The 18,801-nt window shown below is 38.1% G+C and overlaps 1 protein-coding gene across 2 annotated transcripts; it reads left to right on the top strand.

Annotated features, from left to right (window-relative positions):
* Window positions 1-843: 843 nt before the first annotated feature.
* LOC110057465 (tetratricopeptide repeat protein 38-like) lies at window positions 844-18,777 on the top strand. 2 transcript variants are annotated; one of them, XM_089271211.1, is made up of 16 exons: window positions 844-943; window positions 3,368-3,445; window positions 3,959-4,040; window positions 6,281-6,452; window positions 8,400-8,573; window positions 9,253-9,328; window positions 10,871-10,990; window positions 11,402-11,461; window positions 11,973-12,011; window positions 12,855-12,933; window positions 14,052-14,122; window positions 14,750-14,844; window positions 15,357-15,435; window positions 16,940-17,017; window positions 17,757-17,830; window positions 18,344-18,777. In XM_089271211.1, the coding sequence occupies exons 1-16, from the start codon at window positions 908-910 to the stop codon at window positions 18,432-18,434; spliced, it is 1,404 nt and encodes a 467-aa protein (XP_089127337.1). In that variant the 5' UTR covers window positions 844-907; the 3' UTR covers window positions 18,435-18,777. The 2 variants fall into 2 exon arrangements, with proteins under 2 accessions (XP_089127337.1, XP_020619710.2); XM_020764051.2 differs by lacking the exon at window positions 16,940-17,017.
* The last annotated feature ends 24 nt before the right edge of the window (window positions 18,778-18,801 follow it).

Raw genomic sequence — 18,801 nt, 5'->3', positions numbered from 1 at the left:
CTATCATCCTACCTGGCGATACTCGACGAACTGCAAGCGAGTTGCCTGACGTTGGCGCCAAATTAGAAGCTTGGAGGCTCAAAATGTTTCATAATTTTCACTTTTTACAATCTGATACGGGTTTTGGAATTATTAATTCCTTTTCGTGAATATTTGATGCGGTTTCCAGTGATAAAAGTTGCCCGACTTCAATGCTTTTCCTGTTAACTTATATTGAATTCAGGACAGTAGGGGGGACAGTAGAGTTTTTCCCGCCTGCTGAATCCTGATTAGTCATTTCAAATTTCAGGCATGGCAGCCGTATGCAAGAGGTACACCAACATGGCGGCTCCATACTTGGCTCTGTAAATTTGAGCGAACATGTCCGAAGTTTGAGATGGCGCACAGATCATTACTCATCGTCTTAAATATCTTATTTTCTTGGCTTCATCCTCTTAATGATTTCGATTTAATTTCTTTTACGATAACTGCAGAAATTCTTGCGCGCTCACTGGCTAATTTTCATTGTCAATAAGTGGACAGACAAATGAATTTATAATTTATGCGATGCGAGCGGACAATTTGACAATTTGTTATCGTAAAAAAACAATTGACGTCAGTTTTTCATGCGTCTGTCATGTTATTGACAATGAATTTCGTCATAACATTGTCAATGTAGTCTGCGGATCCAATCGGCTATCGCCTCATGGACAACAGCTACTTTGACAATGTTATAACGAAATTCATCATCAATAACAGGAAAGACGCATGAAATACTGACGTCAATTTGTTAATTCGAGCCCAGAGTCTCCTCGGCTGTTGGGTTACTGGATGGACAACCGCTGACCGTGGGGTGGACAACCAGACTGCGTGGGATTGCGCGGAGTTTCGTGACGGTGAGCGACGGAGGGACAGCAAAGCTCTTGAAATGTCCTATTTGCACAGCAATTGGAGAGATGTCGACGTGAGTATCGTCTCATAACGCCCTACCTTGTTCAATTTTATGTCAGTAGAAGGCTTAGGAGCGTCATCTTGCCCAAAATTTGCCAGAATGTCTTACGTTTCCCGGTCACGCTCTCTTGGTGTTCTGCACATAACTTAAAGTTAATCTTGTGGAAACCACTCTCTTATGATTTTAACATTAGCTATAACGCTACTTAAGCTTAACTAAATTTCATCACATTTCCACGCAGGGCTTTGTTGTTGTTTAAGTTGTTTTAGTTGTTGTTTTGAAACTCGAAAATTTTTATTTGTTTGAAAGTACATGTAGGTTGTCATCGAGTGAGATTCCGTTATCGCCTCAGGGTTCTAGATTAGAGGCGAGACCTCCTTAACAAATTTCAACGCGTGAATTCCAGTTCAATTAAGCTTGTTCGTTCGATTATATAAAACCGAAATCAGCGTTCGATAAAACCAATAGGAAGCAATATACCATTTTACGATAACTGCAGAAATTCTCACACACTCATTGGCTAATTTTATTGTCAATAAGCGGACAGACACATGAATTTATAATTTATGCGATGCGTCAGCGAGCGAGGGTGGACAATTTGACAAATTTTTATCGTAAAAGACAAACTGACGCCAGTTTTTAATGCGTCTTTCCTGTTATGGACAATGAATTTAATTTAGTCATAACATTGTCAAAGTAGTCTGCGGATCCACGCGGCTATCACCTTGTGGATCCACAGCTACTTTGACAATGTTATGATGAAATTCATGATCAAAAACAGGATAGCCGCATGAAAACCTGACATCAATTTGTTAATTTTACAGTTGTATGCTCATTGACCTAGCCTTTGAATGTCAAAGTGGCTTGTTTTGATACAGACTTCACTGCTTTTGTTTTGTAAATCAAGTTGTTCGCATGCTAACTAGTTAGCATTTAAATGAGAAAAGCAGAGAAGTTTGCATCAAAGCAAGATCAACTCCAGCCTTTCTTGCATTCATAGGCCAGGTAACTGATTGAGCATACCATAATTTGTAAAATGGCCTATTCTGGAGGTATCCATGGCAATTTTAGGCAAGCCTGTGTCAAGTGTCAAGCAGCAGGCACCCTCAGACTATACCTAACTGATACTTACATGTACCATAAAACAAGGGTGATGGTTTAAACCTATCTGCATTAACCTACATGTATTCTGCACTTACATTCATTAAACTCACCTACGGAAGAATGACACATTATAGTTTTGTAGGAGGGGAATGGTTATGAAACTCGACAAAGTTCTCTGTTGTATGTTTTTGTTCTCTTTTTTGGCCTTGACCGTGCACAAAACACCATGCTGTTTACTTATAGTGACAGAGGAACTAACCAATAGAAACATTTTGGTTACATAACTCTTGCATAGTGTATGAACACAAAACAAAAGATTGTGCACAGTCGTGGACCTTTCAACATAAATCTTGGCATCTTTGTTTGCTCCTTTGATGTTTGCTGGGCTTCATAACCATTCCTCTCTATTAACTATGGATACATGTAGAAAATACTTGTCAGGTATATGGAATTGATTATCACAAAATGGAGTACAGTACTTGTAAACAATTTAATTAATTTGTACTGTACTGTATGTGTGAAGTATATACCACTTATGGTCAGATATGTACAGTAACACTCACTGTGGTTCAATCATTCATGTACAAAAAAGGTTTTAGAGATTTCCAAGTTTTCCTTGCTGGCAGAATGGAGTACACTATAGGGCAATATTCCATTTACATGTACATTTTTTGCCAGTATCTTGAGTTTTATAGTCAAATTCAGTAATCTGTTGGTTACTTGTTGGCCAATGGTTGACCAAAGTTCCTTTCAGGGAGCCATTCCTCTCAAATTATTGCCTAAAAAATAGTAGTTAACCTTAGGTGGTGGTGATTTTTGCCGATACCTTGAATGGAAAGCTAAAGATTAAGGTTGTGCATATTATATTGAATAATTTGAGGAGTTAATTAATGTACAAGAATGTATATCCCATCATTATTAAAGCAATCAATAGGAATCATTATTTTATGGCAAGGTACATGTAGTCTTGAGGTTAAACTGGGCATTCTGATTGGTTCTTTCATGGTCAGGATTTTGCCATAATTATTATGTAGTAATTAGTAGTTATATAGACTGTTTCCCTGGAAATGGTCAGAAGCCATGTCTTTTTGTGTTTTTGAAAGCTGTCAATTTCAAAGTTAACAACTTCCATGGAGTGCCATATATTACACAACGTAATAACTTAACTTGCTTCAATTTTACTAGGAAAAATCACCACTCAATTATTTTTGTACAAACTTCGCTCTGCTTGCTCCATACTGCCACAGCCTCAGGCCAATATTCCCCAATATGGCTCTAGAGCTCAGTTAGTAACAGGTTATTAGCATTTATATTTTATTCAATTAATTTAAGGCTTGGAGAAGTGAAGGGTTGCCACTGTCAACGACTAGCAATGAGGCAGCAAAAATGTATGATGCTACTTTAACACAGGTTAGTTTATATGTGTACTGTACACCTGGGTGGAGATAAAGGTACATGTACTGTGAGAGTGATGTGTCAGATTGCCCAAGAACACCACACAGAGACCCCATCGCCCAGCAAGGGCTCAAATCCAGGGCTTCATACAGAGTCTAGCACTTGCACTAATATCTAGGTAGCCCTGCCTCCCTTACATACCAGTAATGCATATATGCATGATCCAGTTTTTGGCTTTTATGTGATGAGTGTGATAAGTTATAGACGTCTCTGTAGGTTGATGATACTGTAAGCACGCTTGAGAGATCTTTACACAGGGATGTCACTAAGGGCTGGCTGGAAGAGAGCTTGAATGAGGCTGAAATTTCACTTGATTGAAGCAAAGACTTGCAATGGGCAAACCTTGGAGCTGTATAATGCCATAGGAGCTGTGAAGGCCTGAAAAGCCAGCTGGGTTTTTAATGAGCTGGCTTATTGTTTTCATAGATACTTTTCTTTGCTGATTATGCATACAATCATTTTCTTCAGTACACAGGATGGTATGATGAACCTACTGTGGGTGGGATTGAGGGCTCACTTTCCAAGATGATGAAAGCTGATCCTGATTTTGGTAACTAAAGAGTTAGACAGTCCTTATACAGCAAAGAACTACAAGTTTAATTTACACCATTATATTTATTATATCAGATCTTCAGTTTAACCCTATGACTCTGGGATTGCTTAATGTCACAAGTCAAAGAGTATTTTAATATTGAATTTAATGATACTCTCCCACTTTCTACTTGACAATTTGATTATGGGCTCAAGATTTCTATCACATGATAGTTGACATTAGGGCACAGCCCAAGTCATTGACTTGGGCTGTGAACTATCGTGCACATAGAGACAAATAGCAAATACAGTGTAATCTTATTATTAACATAAATCTACTAGTCATTCAAAACTGTATCTAAATCCTCTTCACAGACACTTCGAAAACACAAAGAAGCAGCCACCAGTTTGTTAGCAAGCACACACTGCTGGGCAACCCACTATCTACAACAGAATAGATAGTGCCTTGCACTCATTATCTAATTGTTAAATAGTTCTCCAGCAATTCACAATTTAAGGTGGCTCAAAACAGTAATATTTCCGTGAGTCACCTGGGCTCTAGCAAGCACTTCAGTGCAAGGCATCACATGATCATGCAAGGGTTTGCAAGATAGCATGCCAGGTTTAAAGTTTCCAAAAATCAAAACAAACATAGTGGCATGAGGCCTTCTTTGTAAAACTTCTGCGCCAAGTTTAGTAATCTGTTTGCGTTATCAATTACTTTTAACTTCGAAAACATCCATCCTTCGGGCAATTTCAAAGGAAAACATCCCTCTAAACTGCTGTGCTGGAACGTAAAATGAAAATTGTGATGTTGGTTTTGTGATCGATCACGCCAGCTATCAATCTAAAAAACAGCAGGAAAAAAAACTACTCTTCAGGTTTTCTTCGTTCTTTGTACTTGGCTAGTCTCACCTCTAGGTATTTATGGTACTCCTCTTTTACCACTTATGCTGTTAATGACAACAGCGAAAAAGAAAATCCTATTTATGGACTATTCACATTTATTCGCGTGGAATTGTGGGCTTTACTAATCAGTGGACCACCTTCACGCATGCAAAAGGGCGATCTTGCAAAGTCAAGATTTTAATTTGCGTGTAGAACGCACGCTAAAATACCCTATCCACGAAGCTAATATCTCAAAAACTGATCTAGTGACCCTACTTCTTTAATGCATAAAAGTATTCCACAGCAAAAGCGGAATGCATTTGTGAAATTGTAAAAATAATTCTGGAGTGGAATTTCCCCAACTTGGAAATTGCCATTTTTCTTAATTTAAGAAAAATCCACTCCACAGAATTTTTTGTAATTTTGCTTGTTTCTTCTTCTGTGTGTAATAAAAAGATTTTTATAAAAAAATATGGGGTCACTGGCTTAATTTTTAAGACAGATTCAATTGATGGTAAAAAGTGGGTCAAGTTTGTTGCTTATTATGCAACAGGACAGTGCAACCTTAAACACAATGAAAGGCACAGTGAAGAGTTACTTTAAAACATGGCACAGCCATTCAATAAAGTACAGTTCCAAGCCTGAAAAACTGTGCCAGTTCTTAGTAAGTAAAAAAAAAAAAAAAAAAAAAAAAACAAGACAGAAAACTGTTTTGGGCCACCTTAATGTGAGAGATTGAGCACTGTGTGCTTAACAATATTGTTAACATTAAATAACTGCATGTACATGTAGTTGCTAAAAAAATTAGCTTGTACAGTAACTATCCTAATTGAACCATTGGGAAATGGCTCTATAAAAATTTCAAAATAGTTGTTACTATTATGTATTTTTTCTTTAACATTTCTACAACATTTATTCTTTCCTCTATTAAAAATAGGGACATGTAGGGTAGGAATTGCCTAGAGTATACATATTACTATCATTTCACATTAATTTACCTTTACTTGTGTACATAGCCACTTATGCTTGTAAATGCTTGAAGAGTGTGCAAATTATCTAGGTACCTTAAGGCTATTGAATTTTTTTACAGAAATTATTTTAGGGAAAAAAACTTAAGGAACAACAGAATTTCTGAATTTTTTCCTGATACATGTAAGATTCAAGTTTGTATGGAAAAATACTCAATAAAGTTTGTTTATTATTATTATTATTATTATTATTATTATTGTTATTATTATTTAAAAAAGCTATCATTATTATTATTATTAATTAGCATACATTTGTTAAGAATAATCATTGGAAGTACAAAATAGTAAATTTATTTAATAAATTAATTAATAATCATAGACATTTAAATGTGTTTTTCTTCAGTAATGGGGCATGTGGTATCTTGTGGTTTGGAACTGATTGCATCTGGCAAAGGGATTCATGTTGATCAAGAACTTAGGAATAACATGCAGGTACTGGAGTCTTTAGCTGCTAAGAGTGACATCACAAACCGAGAAAAGCTCCATGTCAAGGCTGTGAAAGAGTGGGCAGAGGGGTAAGAGTTAACTTAATTATAATATTTAGTTATAATACACAATCATGTTAATTTGCTAATTACACCCCCTGTATTATCATCCATCAGCACAAATTCTTGAGAGGTTTTTTTTCCTAAGAGACTAGAGAATATTGAATTGGTTTTCCATACACATTTATTCCTCATTTACGTTCTTCTAAAGTTTACACCTAACCTGGATTTATATTGTTTATTTTATTTTATTTTATTTATTTATTTATTTATTTATTTTTTTTTGGGGGGGGGGGGGGTATGGTACATGACTAGGTACAAGACTAAGACAAATACTAAGTGGATCAGTACAAAAGGTGGACCCCTCAATCTGGACCCCCTAGTGGAGCTCCTTTTGGACCCCTCTGGACCCAATCTGGATTCCCTTCTGGACCCCCATCTGGACCCGTTATTTTTTTCTTCCAAAAAATACGTGCTCCTGATTTAAATAATTAAACTTAGAACATAACATGATGAAGTCTATTTAATCAGTGAGCAAAATGTGAAGAAATTAATGAATTCACATAGCATTGTGTGAATAATGGCAGGGCCGCATTTTTGCAGCTCATTGCACTTAAACTGGGTTAATGGTTCCCATGGAAATTAATTGAAGAACAATAGATTCTTTTAACTGAGTTAGGTAAATTTTAAACCACCTTTCTGCGTGGTCTGACCCAGATTAGTGACCTGAACAGGAAGTGCTCATTCACCTTAGAACAGAGAAATTTTAAGACGGATTCTGCTCAAAGTTCAAGCAATAAGTGTAAAACTTATTTACTAAAAATCTACTCACAGCACGGCACCTTTTTGAATACTATTTAAAACATCTCATGGTAATTCATTTCTCTAGGTAACCCCACGATTAAATCCCCGTGCATTCTCAAAAAATTTAATGTCCAACCTCATAAGAATGCTTAATGCTTGTGTTATTGTTTTTTCAGCTAACGTGAAACGTCTGTTTTTATTGAAGTATGGATAACTTCAAGTTTAATTTTCTCTCACGGGGTCAGCTTGAGAGCTGAAGTCTCAATAAGATCTTCTTACCTTCATTCAAAATATTACCATCCTGTGAGGCTTTTTTGGTAACTTAATTTTTGCCATTATATGCTCGAAGGTTGTGCGGAAATCATCTTAATCGACCTGCACAAGGAACACAAGAGTATGTTAAACTGGAAAAGGCAGTTAATTAAAATGACAAGAAATGCATATGAATGAATGACTTCATTGTGTTATGTTCTGAAAATTATTTAAATCAGGAGCCGTACTTTCTGGAAGAAAATAATAAGGGGTCCAGGTGAGTGTTCAGAAGGGGGTCCAGATGGAGATCCAGAGGAGGGTCCAGAAGGGGGTCTAGAAGGGGGTCCAGAAGGGTTCCCGAAGAGGTCCAGATGGGGTCCAAAAGGGAGTCCACCAAGGGGTCCAGATTGATGGTCCACATTTTGTAGCAACCCATACTAAGTTACATGTATAGGTGTCTTACCACAGTTTTTTTGGTTCTGCTATGTACAGTGCAGTGTGCAGTGTGAGTGTCAATTGATGCATTTTTTCCTTTCTTTTTATTCCCTTGCAAAAACATCCTTTGAAGCCCAGCTGGCCTACTGAAACTACATTTACAAGTAGCAACCTTCTGTTGTGGTATACAATTTATGCTGTAGTCCTGAATGAGATGCTACATGTAGTTTTCCTTGTTACTAGTTTCCCTGGCATTATTTTACCATGTTCTCCATGTCAGGTGGAAAGAGGGTTGAGGAAGTTCAATCCATGCTTTAATTTAGATTAAACAATAGATTTTTTTGTTGCATCCAGACATTAAAAACAGACCATACTATCAAAGTCCAATTACTCACTTACTGGGCATTACAGCACCAAACGTCTTGTGCATCCCTTCATATCAGATTATGTAAACTTTGCCATATTTTCATTTGATCTTTCTTGTAGAAATACTGCCCAAGCTTGTCTAACCTGGGAGGATATATTAATAGAGAATCCAACTGACATGTTTGCATTGAAAATAGCCCATGACTCGTACTTCTACCTTGGCTATCAGTCTCAGATTAGAGATTCTATTGCGCGTGTGCTCCCACGTTGGAAGGAAAATATCCCGCTTTATGGGTGAGAAATATTCATGTAGCTACATCGTATAATTAAGTGATTAAAAGCTAATAAAATTCTTGAGAACAGAATACAGATTCATTGTCAGGCAGACTATCCAATTAGCAAAAGGAGACTGGTTCAGTTAAGATGGATGTCGATTGAACATACTGGTACTCAAAATAATTACAGAAAAATTCAAACAATCAGATGCAAAAGTGTTACTTATGGCTACCAGAGGCGACTACTAAGGAGAGATCTCTGACTTTATAAATAAATTCGACTCTGACGGTTACAATCATAATTATAATTAATTGGTATGTGTTTTTGGCAAAGGGTCGTAGCCCCCTTTACAACTGTAGGTCAGTGGAGAGGTTTGAGTGCATTTAGGTAGGAATAATCACTAACTAAGATCAATTTGCCATAACTGAATTATTTTGAAGTCTCATTGTTAGTCTTTTTATTTGAATATTAATTTTAAAAAAATAACTGTAGAAATTTATATGTGAATGTAGCACAGCACAATATCTTTTAACTAGTAATCAATGCCATTAATTTATTAACACCTGTATCACCACTGTCCGACAGTTGTAGTCTCGAATAATATATGCACATGTAATTTAAATCACTAACTACACACACCTTTGTGAATTATAATTTTTATCTTCAGTCGATAATATTTTTATGTTGTCAACTTTAGATATCTTCAGGGAATGTATGCATTTGGCTTGGTAGAAACTGGATTTTATAAGGAGGCAGAAAAGCATGCACTGAAGGTAGGACTCACTTAAGGTGGCCGAACACAATTTCCACACGCACTGTTGCTAATGTGATTCAGTGCGTGCACAAGGATTACACAAAGCAAACATTGCGTCGATACAGCACTCATTTTATTTGGTCAATGCCCTTGCTATCTGTACTTTTTTTTCTTCATAATTGAACACGTACAGTGTATTTATGGCTTTACTCTTTTATTAAAAATGTATGTTAGAAAAGGTAACGATGCAAAGAACCCAGCAATTCTCAGATTTTTCATTTTTACCAAAAGAACCCAGTTAAATGCAGCGCATGCTTAGTAAGGCAAAAAATTGTGATTGAATGCGGAATAGCTTTCTTGGAAATACGCCTATTGCTCGAGAAACACAAGTTAGAATTTCATGAACTTTGACACAAGAATACTTTAGAAATCAAGTAACTGGAATATTGAAAACAAATTGAAATTTAACAGAGGCAATTCTAGATATTCCAGTTACATGTAACCTTCTACAAGGGATAATTAAAGATCTCTCTGTTATACTATTATTAAATTAGTGTTAACTTGTGAGCATTGTTACAATCTTGTTGCATGCAAGTGAAAAAGAAAATCTAATGACTAGATTTTCTGCAAACAAACAAAACCAATTTTAAAAGCCTGTTTATATTTAATCATGTTGCCATGGCGATGGCACATACGTCAGCTTAGCCATCAAAAATCCGAAGTTTGTGTTGTTAACTTGCTTGTTGCAATTTTCGGCGACCAAGGGATCAAGGATTTTAGAGAAAAAGGAGAATGAAACACAGGTATCAAAGCTGTGTTCGGCCACCGTAAATTCTCTGTACATTTCGTGTTTTGATTGCCATACAAGCATGACAACTCTCTCTCCCCCTGGAGAAGGGGGGGGGGGGGGTGTTGGGACTCTAATGAGAAAAGGTTGGAGTTGCTTATTGGAACATTTGAATTAGACCCTTTAATTAGATCAATCTGGGAACGGCTCAAACTTTATTTGACCCCAGTGTTTGCTTAACATATTTATATTTGAGTGCAACCCTAAAAGATACCATGACAGCTGAGAATAGTGATATTTCCTCCTAAACACCCTAAGATACACCAAAGTCCATGATTTACCTCCCTAGGCGAGGAAACGAACCTCCCCAACCTTTTCACCTGGGAATTTTCCCACCCCGCCCCCAAGGATGACAGCCTATAGTAACTGATAGTGTTTTAGACTCCGGATTCAGTGATCCAATTCGTAATTAAAATTAACAATGCAGGCTTCAGGCTGGGATGTATGGTGTAACTGAATCATTTTAAAGAACAAAATTCACGTATTTCAAATGTATCAATGGGAATTTACACTAACAATTTATGACGAAGTTAACTGACCACAAGAGGGAAGATGCCAAATTTGTTTACAAGGGAGAGAGAGACATCATCCCCTCCCCATCCCTCCCCTCAAGCCCTTCCAATATTTTATGCTGAACTGGCTTTGAAATGAAACGTACAATGTATACCTTTGTGAAAAGTTTGAAGGTATTGTGTTTTGATCATTGTCGTTTAGGGTTTAGAACTGAATCCAAGAGACTGCTGGAGCACTCATGCAGAGGCCCATGTTCTTGAGATGGAGGGACGGCAAGATGATGGCATTTCATTTTTAAGCAAGACGCTCAATGACTGGACGGTAAATAAAGTCTGCAGTCTTTTCCCCGTAGGGCTAGCCAAAAACGCAAATGACGAGCGGTACTTTACAGCCACTCTACACGCCAATAGGTCTATTACCCAACATTTTTCTTTCGGGACAAACAAGCTTGAATTCTGCCTTTTTTTTCCTCCCCCATCATGCCCGTTCAGGGGAACTCAGGGTTAGAACATATGACTTTTGAGGGAAGGGGGGTGATCATGCTCTAGGAATTTTCCTGGGACGTGGTACGTTATGCATATTATTTTCTCTGTGCAGCATGCATTTTATCAGCTCTCTGAACGTGTGAGAATTATTTTTTCTCGGCAGTGGTTATGTGCATGAATTTTTGTAGCATGCTTGCAGAACAGTTTTGTCAAAACGCACACTAATGGTCTGTGTTACCTTATTTAGATGGGAGCAATGCTAGCCTGTCATAATTACTGGCACTGGGCTCTCTATCACATCGAAAAGGTAAATATGACATTTCATCAACTAGTTTATCTTTAACTCAAATGCTCTTGATGCACTGTGTTCGCATAAAAAGATCAGGAGTTTTCAAGCCTATTGAAGTAGTATTAATCTGCAGTATTCACGCGGGTAGGATCTTTGTGGTGTAGAACATTTTGTTAATATAACTGACCCATGCTAACGCCATGGTGTGTTATCCACTCTAAACCTATTTTGTATATAGAGTTGGTGTACAATTGTACGTTTAATGGTCATTATCTTCATTTGAAGGACACTACAACTTCGATTATATATATATTTTCAATTTCGTTTTCTTCAGCTCTCCACCAAATTTTGATTGACTTGCCGGGCTCAAATAAGTTGTCGTTTGTTTGATTTCTCATTTTCACTTGACGTACATGTACGCTCTGTCTCTGTCTAAACTTATACACTTACTTTTTTTCATCTGCATGTTTATTTGTTTGTTTGTTTGTTTGTTCGTTTACAGTTTGTGTATTTCTCACTTTTTTATCAGGGAGAGCATCAGGCTGCAGTAGACATTTATGATGAGGAGGTAAGAAGAACTTTTCGGTTTGAACTTTCCGATGATTTTTCATTTCGTTTTTGTTCTTCGTTCCCATGTAATTTTGAAGGAAAAAAGAAAGGAAAATACACGTCTCGTGAGGCGAAGTTTGTAATTGGGTACAGAAATTGAGGTTGCAGGAAGCAAACCGTCCCTGCAGTCGACCAGGGTAACAATTGCCGCTCAAAGGGTTTCCAAGGTTTATAAGCCAATCAGAAACTAGTCCGAGGAGTCGCTCCGTAATGATGTCGTGATAGGTTGCTTAGCTACGTCGCGACGAAAACCGCTGCCTTCCAACCTCGCTCCCAGAGAAATTACCTGAAAACGAGGTTGGCGGCCCTTGGCAATTCATACCGAAAAAGATGTACGTCTCGACTTGTGCAGTCCACCAGCACTAGTTGTACTCTCGACAGTGTCAACCCGTGCGAAGATGCCGCGTTCATTTCGATCGTGATTGCGTTTCTGATAGTGCTTCAAACTTGCCTACTTTCACAAGTGTTTGACGAAAAGAGCTGTTTCCAGACTGGCGTTTTGGTACAGTACTTATACCTAATCTTACTGTCGTTTGGTATCACCATGGGTATTTTGGTTGGCTCGACCAAACTAGCCTGATATGCCCCCGAAGCGTACCAAAGAGATACGATTTCCGCACCCAAATTCGGCCAAGCGAGCATGATATCGTAGCCATATCAGATCAGGGACTTGATATCGTTGGATATCAAGACAGTAGACACGGCTTATGATTGACTTTTTGTGAATTTGGTTGCGGTAATTAACTGTAGTGCTAACTTGTAAGAGTTCCGCACTGTGAACGCTTTTTTTCGTGTTTACAAGGTTGGAAAGCGCTGCCATTCTGGTGCCATGCTCGATTTAGTGGATGCCTCGTCACTTCTTTACAGACTTCAAATGGAAGGTTAGCGTAAAGTTGGTTGATCCCCCTCTAAGGTGCACACCCTGGGGAACAACTCTAGGTGTCGCCTCAAAGAGAGTTCAGAACAACAAGTAAAATTCAGTCAGGAACAGCGAGATGGCCATGTCCGCCTGTGGGAGATGTCCACCTTAAACTTAGATCATTTTATCCTTTTAGCTTTTGATATTTCTATTTTTTCAGCTGAATACTTGTAATGGAGGCTCACGTGGGGGAATATCTCTGACAAGAGGTTAATGTCATTTGCACTTGAAAAGACTCCTCGCCTTAGCCTCATTTGCAAGCTAGGTCCAGTCCAATACCGAGGATACAAATATGGCCTATTCACTGTAAGACGAATCAACTTCAAATCCATCATATACACTGAACATTACACCAATTGACTCATGGTCAAAAAATTGATATGAAGAGTATATGGATAATAACTGCTCTAACCTCATTGCGACGATTTTGAACTTATTTTTTAAAGAAAAATTCACTTTTCTCCCTGCTTCTTACTGCAAGATGCATTTAGGGATGATGCGGTTGTAAGGGTCTGGCAATATTTAATCCTAATATTGGTTGGGGGCGGGGGCACAGGTACATATATGAAGTACCTTTAAATCCAAAAGTGTCTTGAATGAGGACCTTGGTTGGGGGCGTGGGTTCATGTACATATATGAAGTACCTTTAATTCCAAAGCGTCTTGAATGAGGACCTCACCTTCTCCTCTTGAAAAAAAGGCCACTATTTTTAGTTTCTCGTCCGTACAAATAGTGTAGTTGAATGTTTCTTTTCGGTTTACCATTACTGCTAGCTATTATTTTTTGGCTTTCTTCAATGTGAAGTAATTTTGTACGTAGAAAACTGAGTTGAATATGGTGACATATATGTAGCTTTTTAGACGCTTAATTTCTCTAGTTGTACATCACAAAGAGCTCTTGTGGCAACATCACTGTCAGCACATTTTTTATTCTTTCTTGTTATCTTTAAAACGGTCATAGAACATTTCATTACAAGTGTCCTTAGTCAGGTTGCAAGAATTTCTGTACATAGTAGCAAGTGACGACTTTTTTTTCCTCATTGTTGCGTGATAAACAGATTTTGTTTATTTTTACTTGTAGGTGTTGATGTTGGTAGTCGATGGAAAGATCTCTATCACTTATGGGAGTCACACACGGATGATCATATTTTGGTACGTGCTGTTATTTTATTGCGCATGCGTTTCAATTTCTTATAGTCTCCTTCACAGGCGTTATTCGGTCGTCACACAACACTTGGACTCCACTCTAACGGCTGCTTAAAGGAGCTCAGTCACGGTATTTTGAGTTGTTTGGGCCACGTACAAAATTGCCTTTAAATTGAAAGAAACCTGAAAATAATAATTTACTAAGATAGAAAAACACCAAAGAGATGATAATAAACTGTAAAAGAACAAGGATGGCTAAGGATGGAGAAGATTATCACGGATTACAAACGACCAACTTGAAAAATTTATGCTAAACTTTTCAAGATTTCCAAACCGAGACGTAGGTCCCTCCAACACGAATAACACTCCTTCGCTCATTTTATCCAATGGCAGCTTCGCTCATATATTTCTGAGTCGCGCCAAATCCCGCCGCTCCACCAATCCAAAGTCTTGTCCTATCGTTGCCCAAAGCGTCATTGATATTGTCTTTGAGTTTTTGCACACCAGGTATCGAAATATAACAAAGTTTTACCCAAATATAGAAGTAACGAGTAGCGTTGCGTGACGATGGCTGCGAATGAGACTACTGTGTCTATTACGCCTTTTCATCAATACGAACTTCTTTTCCCTCAGGTTTTTAATGATGTCCACATGCTAATGTGTACATTAGGAGCAAAGAATGAAGATGCTACAGTAAAACTCATGGAATCCTTGAGAGACTATGTCAGGTAGAGCTGTAGCAGAGTTTTAATCTGCCGTCGTTTTAATTGATGCGTTTTCAGCAGGCGTAGAAGAGTATTGTGGGAGAGGCGCGATGGACTCGGGATTGAGTGGTCTGGGTTCGAGCCCTGGCCGGGGACATTTCCTTATGTTCTTGGGAAATTAAAACGTTTTACTCTCACACTGCTTCTCTCCTTCCAGGTGTATAAACCCTAGCTATATAGATGGCATCATTAACAGTTTGTTGTTATTGTTTTTGTTTTATATTACAAATAGATTCCATGTTTCTGTGCGTCTATTTAGTAATTGGTCATAGACGACATCAAAATGTGGTAAGAACATTCGTGACATCGCCTCGTGTGCTATTTTCTTTCTTTTTTTTGGTCTTACAGTAGCACATTTTGCCGTTAACTGTGATCAATTACTGAACAGATGCACGGCAGCACGCAATCTATTTGTTAAATAGTGGCGTCTACACTCTTATATGTTACTAATTCCCTTACATTGTATGATTTTCCAGGGATGGTTCAGGAACTAACTGTGATGTAACCAGAGAGGTTGGACTGACCCTCTGTCAATCATTTGTACAAGCTGACAGGGTACAATAAGCATCTTCACTTATAAGCTCCAAGTAAAAATCCCCCTAGTAGATTTGATGGTACATTGAGATGTCCAGTGTCCATGATAGATGAAAAGCAGGAGGGGGACTTGTCTATCGCCTACTAAATTACTTAATAACTTAACGCAGTTTGCTTTGTTTTGCTTTGTTCTGTTGCGTCGTCTTCATCTATGTCATGACTCATGACTGCTTCTTCTTTCTTATTTTTTGTTTCTTTGTTTTTCCGTATAAGAAATTGAAGCAACTTTTAAGTTCAAATTAGTCACCTTGTGTTTGATGAACCTTTTGGTGGTAAATGAAAATTGGTTTCTGCAAAAGATTATTATGAAGCAAATTTAGTCTGTGTTGGGGACTGTGCAATAAGTATCAAAAGATGAGGGGGGGGGGAAATGAGCCTCACATATAGAAATATTATATAGGGCCCCCCCTGCCCACAAAGGTAAGTTATGCTCTGACCCCCCTCCTCATCCACCAAAAACTATGAGCAGAATCTCCCCCCCCCCCCCCCCCCCTGTGATTTTGGGTTGCACAACTTATTTTGGTGAAGCATGTCACTGACTTTGTTCAGTGTTAGTGCTAGAGAAAGTTCCTCGTAACCATAAAACTGTGCCCCAGTTGATCACCAAATGTAAAAACGTGACCGTTTAATGGAGGTGAATTACCATAATGTTAGCCAATTTGGAAGTCCAAACGGTGACCGCGTCCGCTTGATAGAGGTGACCACTTAATGGAAGTCAAATATATCAAATATACAGTAAATTTGTGAAGTGAATTTCGGGAATTTGAATAGTGACCTCTTAATACGGGGTGACCGCTTAATAGAGGGCTGCTTAATAGAGGTTTGACTGTATGTTCGACAAAGCCGTCCATTTTCGAAAAGTCTGATAGTGCATCGTCTTCCGAGTTGTCTCCGTCGTCTTCAGAATTAAATCAATAGATTGCAGCTCGAGTCAGTAGCTGTGTCATTATCTCGGCTTTCCATAAGGAACATAACACAACGCGAGCCACTAGTTCCGCTTTTCCCCTTTTGACTTGTAAAAGGAGCTTCTGCATGTACAGTTTAAACTTGTTTGCCGTCAGCAAGCTGAATGGGCGCTCGTTGTTCCAGTCTTGTTTGGCAGTGTGTTTCTTTTAGCTGCTCTTTTTTGTGCCTTAAGTGCAAGAAACTCATGGGTACTTTTCGTTCGCTGCTTATGGTCAGTGAAAACATCTGCAATAAACAGAAACGGATACGATTCGGGAAAAAAAATAAAGTACGATCTTTACAGTTTGACAGACCGTGCAAGACATTTTCTTTATTGTGGTTAAAGAAAACTGGTTGCAGCAAATGAAACTACTGTAACATATTTTGGCTAAATGGTAAAGAGAATTTTCAAGTTTATCACTTTTGGGAATCAAAGTGTTTGCCTTACGTTAGTGCATCAAACGTTACCAGAACATGTTTACAACCCCTACATGTACACTTTTTTCTTTTTTTGTCACAGGGTATTTTTGGCAATGCTGTTGAAATCTTGAAACCCCTCCGTTACAAAATCCTTAATATTGGAGGCAGCAACGCTCAAGTAAGGGAATGTTTCGTGCGATAAGAATGCTTACTGTGTAGACACTAGTGTTTTGCAGGAAAATGCACCACTCGTAAAATACATACGAAACCACATCCCGGAACCGAGTGGCCTATTTTCCATATCATCCTCACTGTTGACTTTCCTACGGTTGTTTGTCCAAACAGTCAGTTTGTCTCTATATAAAATGAAAATTACACGCTGTCTTGAAGATGTGAGTTTCATTTTCTCGTGTTAAAAACAATATTTTACCTCTCGAAAATAAAATTCATATCTTTCTTTCCTCCGTGTAATATACTCCATATATTGGCCCTCGGTCCTTTTTGTGCTAACCTCGCTGCGCTCGATCCGATAGTACTCAGAGGGGCCCTCGCGCTCGGTTAGTTAAAGGATATTGTCTATCTTTATTATATCAGTGGCTTGTTCCTGTAGCCGACGTCTCGTGCGCTCTGATTGGCTAATTGTAGGGCATTATTCTCCCGTAATGCCCACGGGCCGATTACGGGCTTGCAAAAACAAAGCAAAAAGCCACATAACAAACAACTTACTAACCTCGAACGTTCAGTCTCTACGGGAAAATCTCAGACCTCAACCTTGCCGTATTGATCTCGCTATCGCTCGGTCAATACGGCAGGGTCTCGGTCTGAAATTTTCCATAAAGACTTCAGTCTCGGTTAATAAGTAGTTAGTAATATTACTGATATCGCGTTTTTTTTTTGTTTTTTTTTTTTTCATACAGAGAGACATTTTCAACTTATACCTAATTTACGCAGCTTTGAATTCCCCGCGAAAACAACATCATAAATTGGTTAGGTAAATACGTACTTTTGTTCAAGTGTAATACTTTCCAGGTTTACCACATGTCAGGAATTAAAATGGTCAGGAGTAAAAAATCGTTTGTGTCAGGGAAAAGTCAGGGATTTTGTCTTGAGAATGGGAAAATTGACATTCTGGAAAGAAAAACAAACGGAACAAAAAAAATAGTCAGGGATGATTGAAATTATAGCGTCGTTGATTTAATACCATCGATGGCTAAAGGAAATGTGAATTTCGGATCACAGTGATCTTAACGATGTTTGTCCTTGATGAAGAAGGCGAATTTGTTGAAAACTAATCCTTAAATGAATGGGGGGAAGGACGGCTGCAATGGGAGGCATCTGACATTTGTATTTATTTTTAAAGGAAAATTAAATCTTATCAGGAAAAAGCCAAGGACAAGTCAGAGAATTTTGAAAAGCGATATCTGTGACAACCATGTTTTAAAAAAGGATATTTTATTATGTTTTTAGACGAACTTAACAATACTATTGTTTTCTTCTTGTCTAGGAGCTTATTAACAGAGAGAAAGGCAATGAAGGAAAACGCGCCGATGACAGACCGACTCATGGGCAAGGCTTTAGCACTGCACGTGGAATAACGAGAACGTCTGGTTTTTGACTCCTAGTTAGGCACTTAATATTAGGTACGAACTAAAAATTTATTTAAACAATGCAATATTCACAATAACAAAATTACAGTTGTCCGACGTTTCGATGTTGCTGACATCATTATCAAGGTAAAATGACAGTTTTATCACGGTGTGAATAAGTGAATAACGTGGAAATATTGTTTATTTGCGTTCGTGTAAGTCAAGTCAAGTCAAGTCGAGTCATCTTTATTTAGGCAGGGTAGCCCCATCAGCCATAGGCTGGTATCAAAAGGAGCCCTGCGTATGTGTAAAACATTTTACCACTCCAAAATAAAATTCATATCTTTCTTTCCTTTGTGTAATATCCTCTATGTAT

The sequence above is a fragment of the Orbicella faveolata genome, unplaced genomic scaffold (assembly GCF_042242905.1).
Source record: "Orbicella faveolata isolate gen_17 unplaced genomic scaffold, um_ofav_v1 contig_34, whole genome shotgun sequence".
NCBI lineage: Eukaryota > Metazoa > Cnidaria > Anthozoa > Scleractinia > Merulinidae > Orbicella > Orbicella faveolata.
The sequence above is the reverse complement of the archived record's forward strand: the minus strand, read 5'-3'. Positions and strand labels throughout refer to the sequence as shown.

Coding starts and splice junctions, on each gene's coding strand:
- LOC110057465 (XM_089271211.1), top strand. CDS start 908: ATGTCCTATTTGCACAGCAATTGGAGAGATGTCGAC. Junction 3,446..3,958: donor ATGATGCTACTTTAACACAG/GTTAGTTTATAT, acceptor CATTTTCTTCAG/TACACAGGATGGTATGATGA. Junction 11,462..11,972: donor CTCTCTATCACATCGAAAAG/GTAAATATGACA, acceptor CTTTTTTATCAG/GGAGAGCATCAGGCTGCAGT.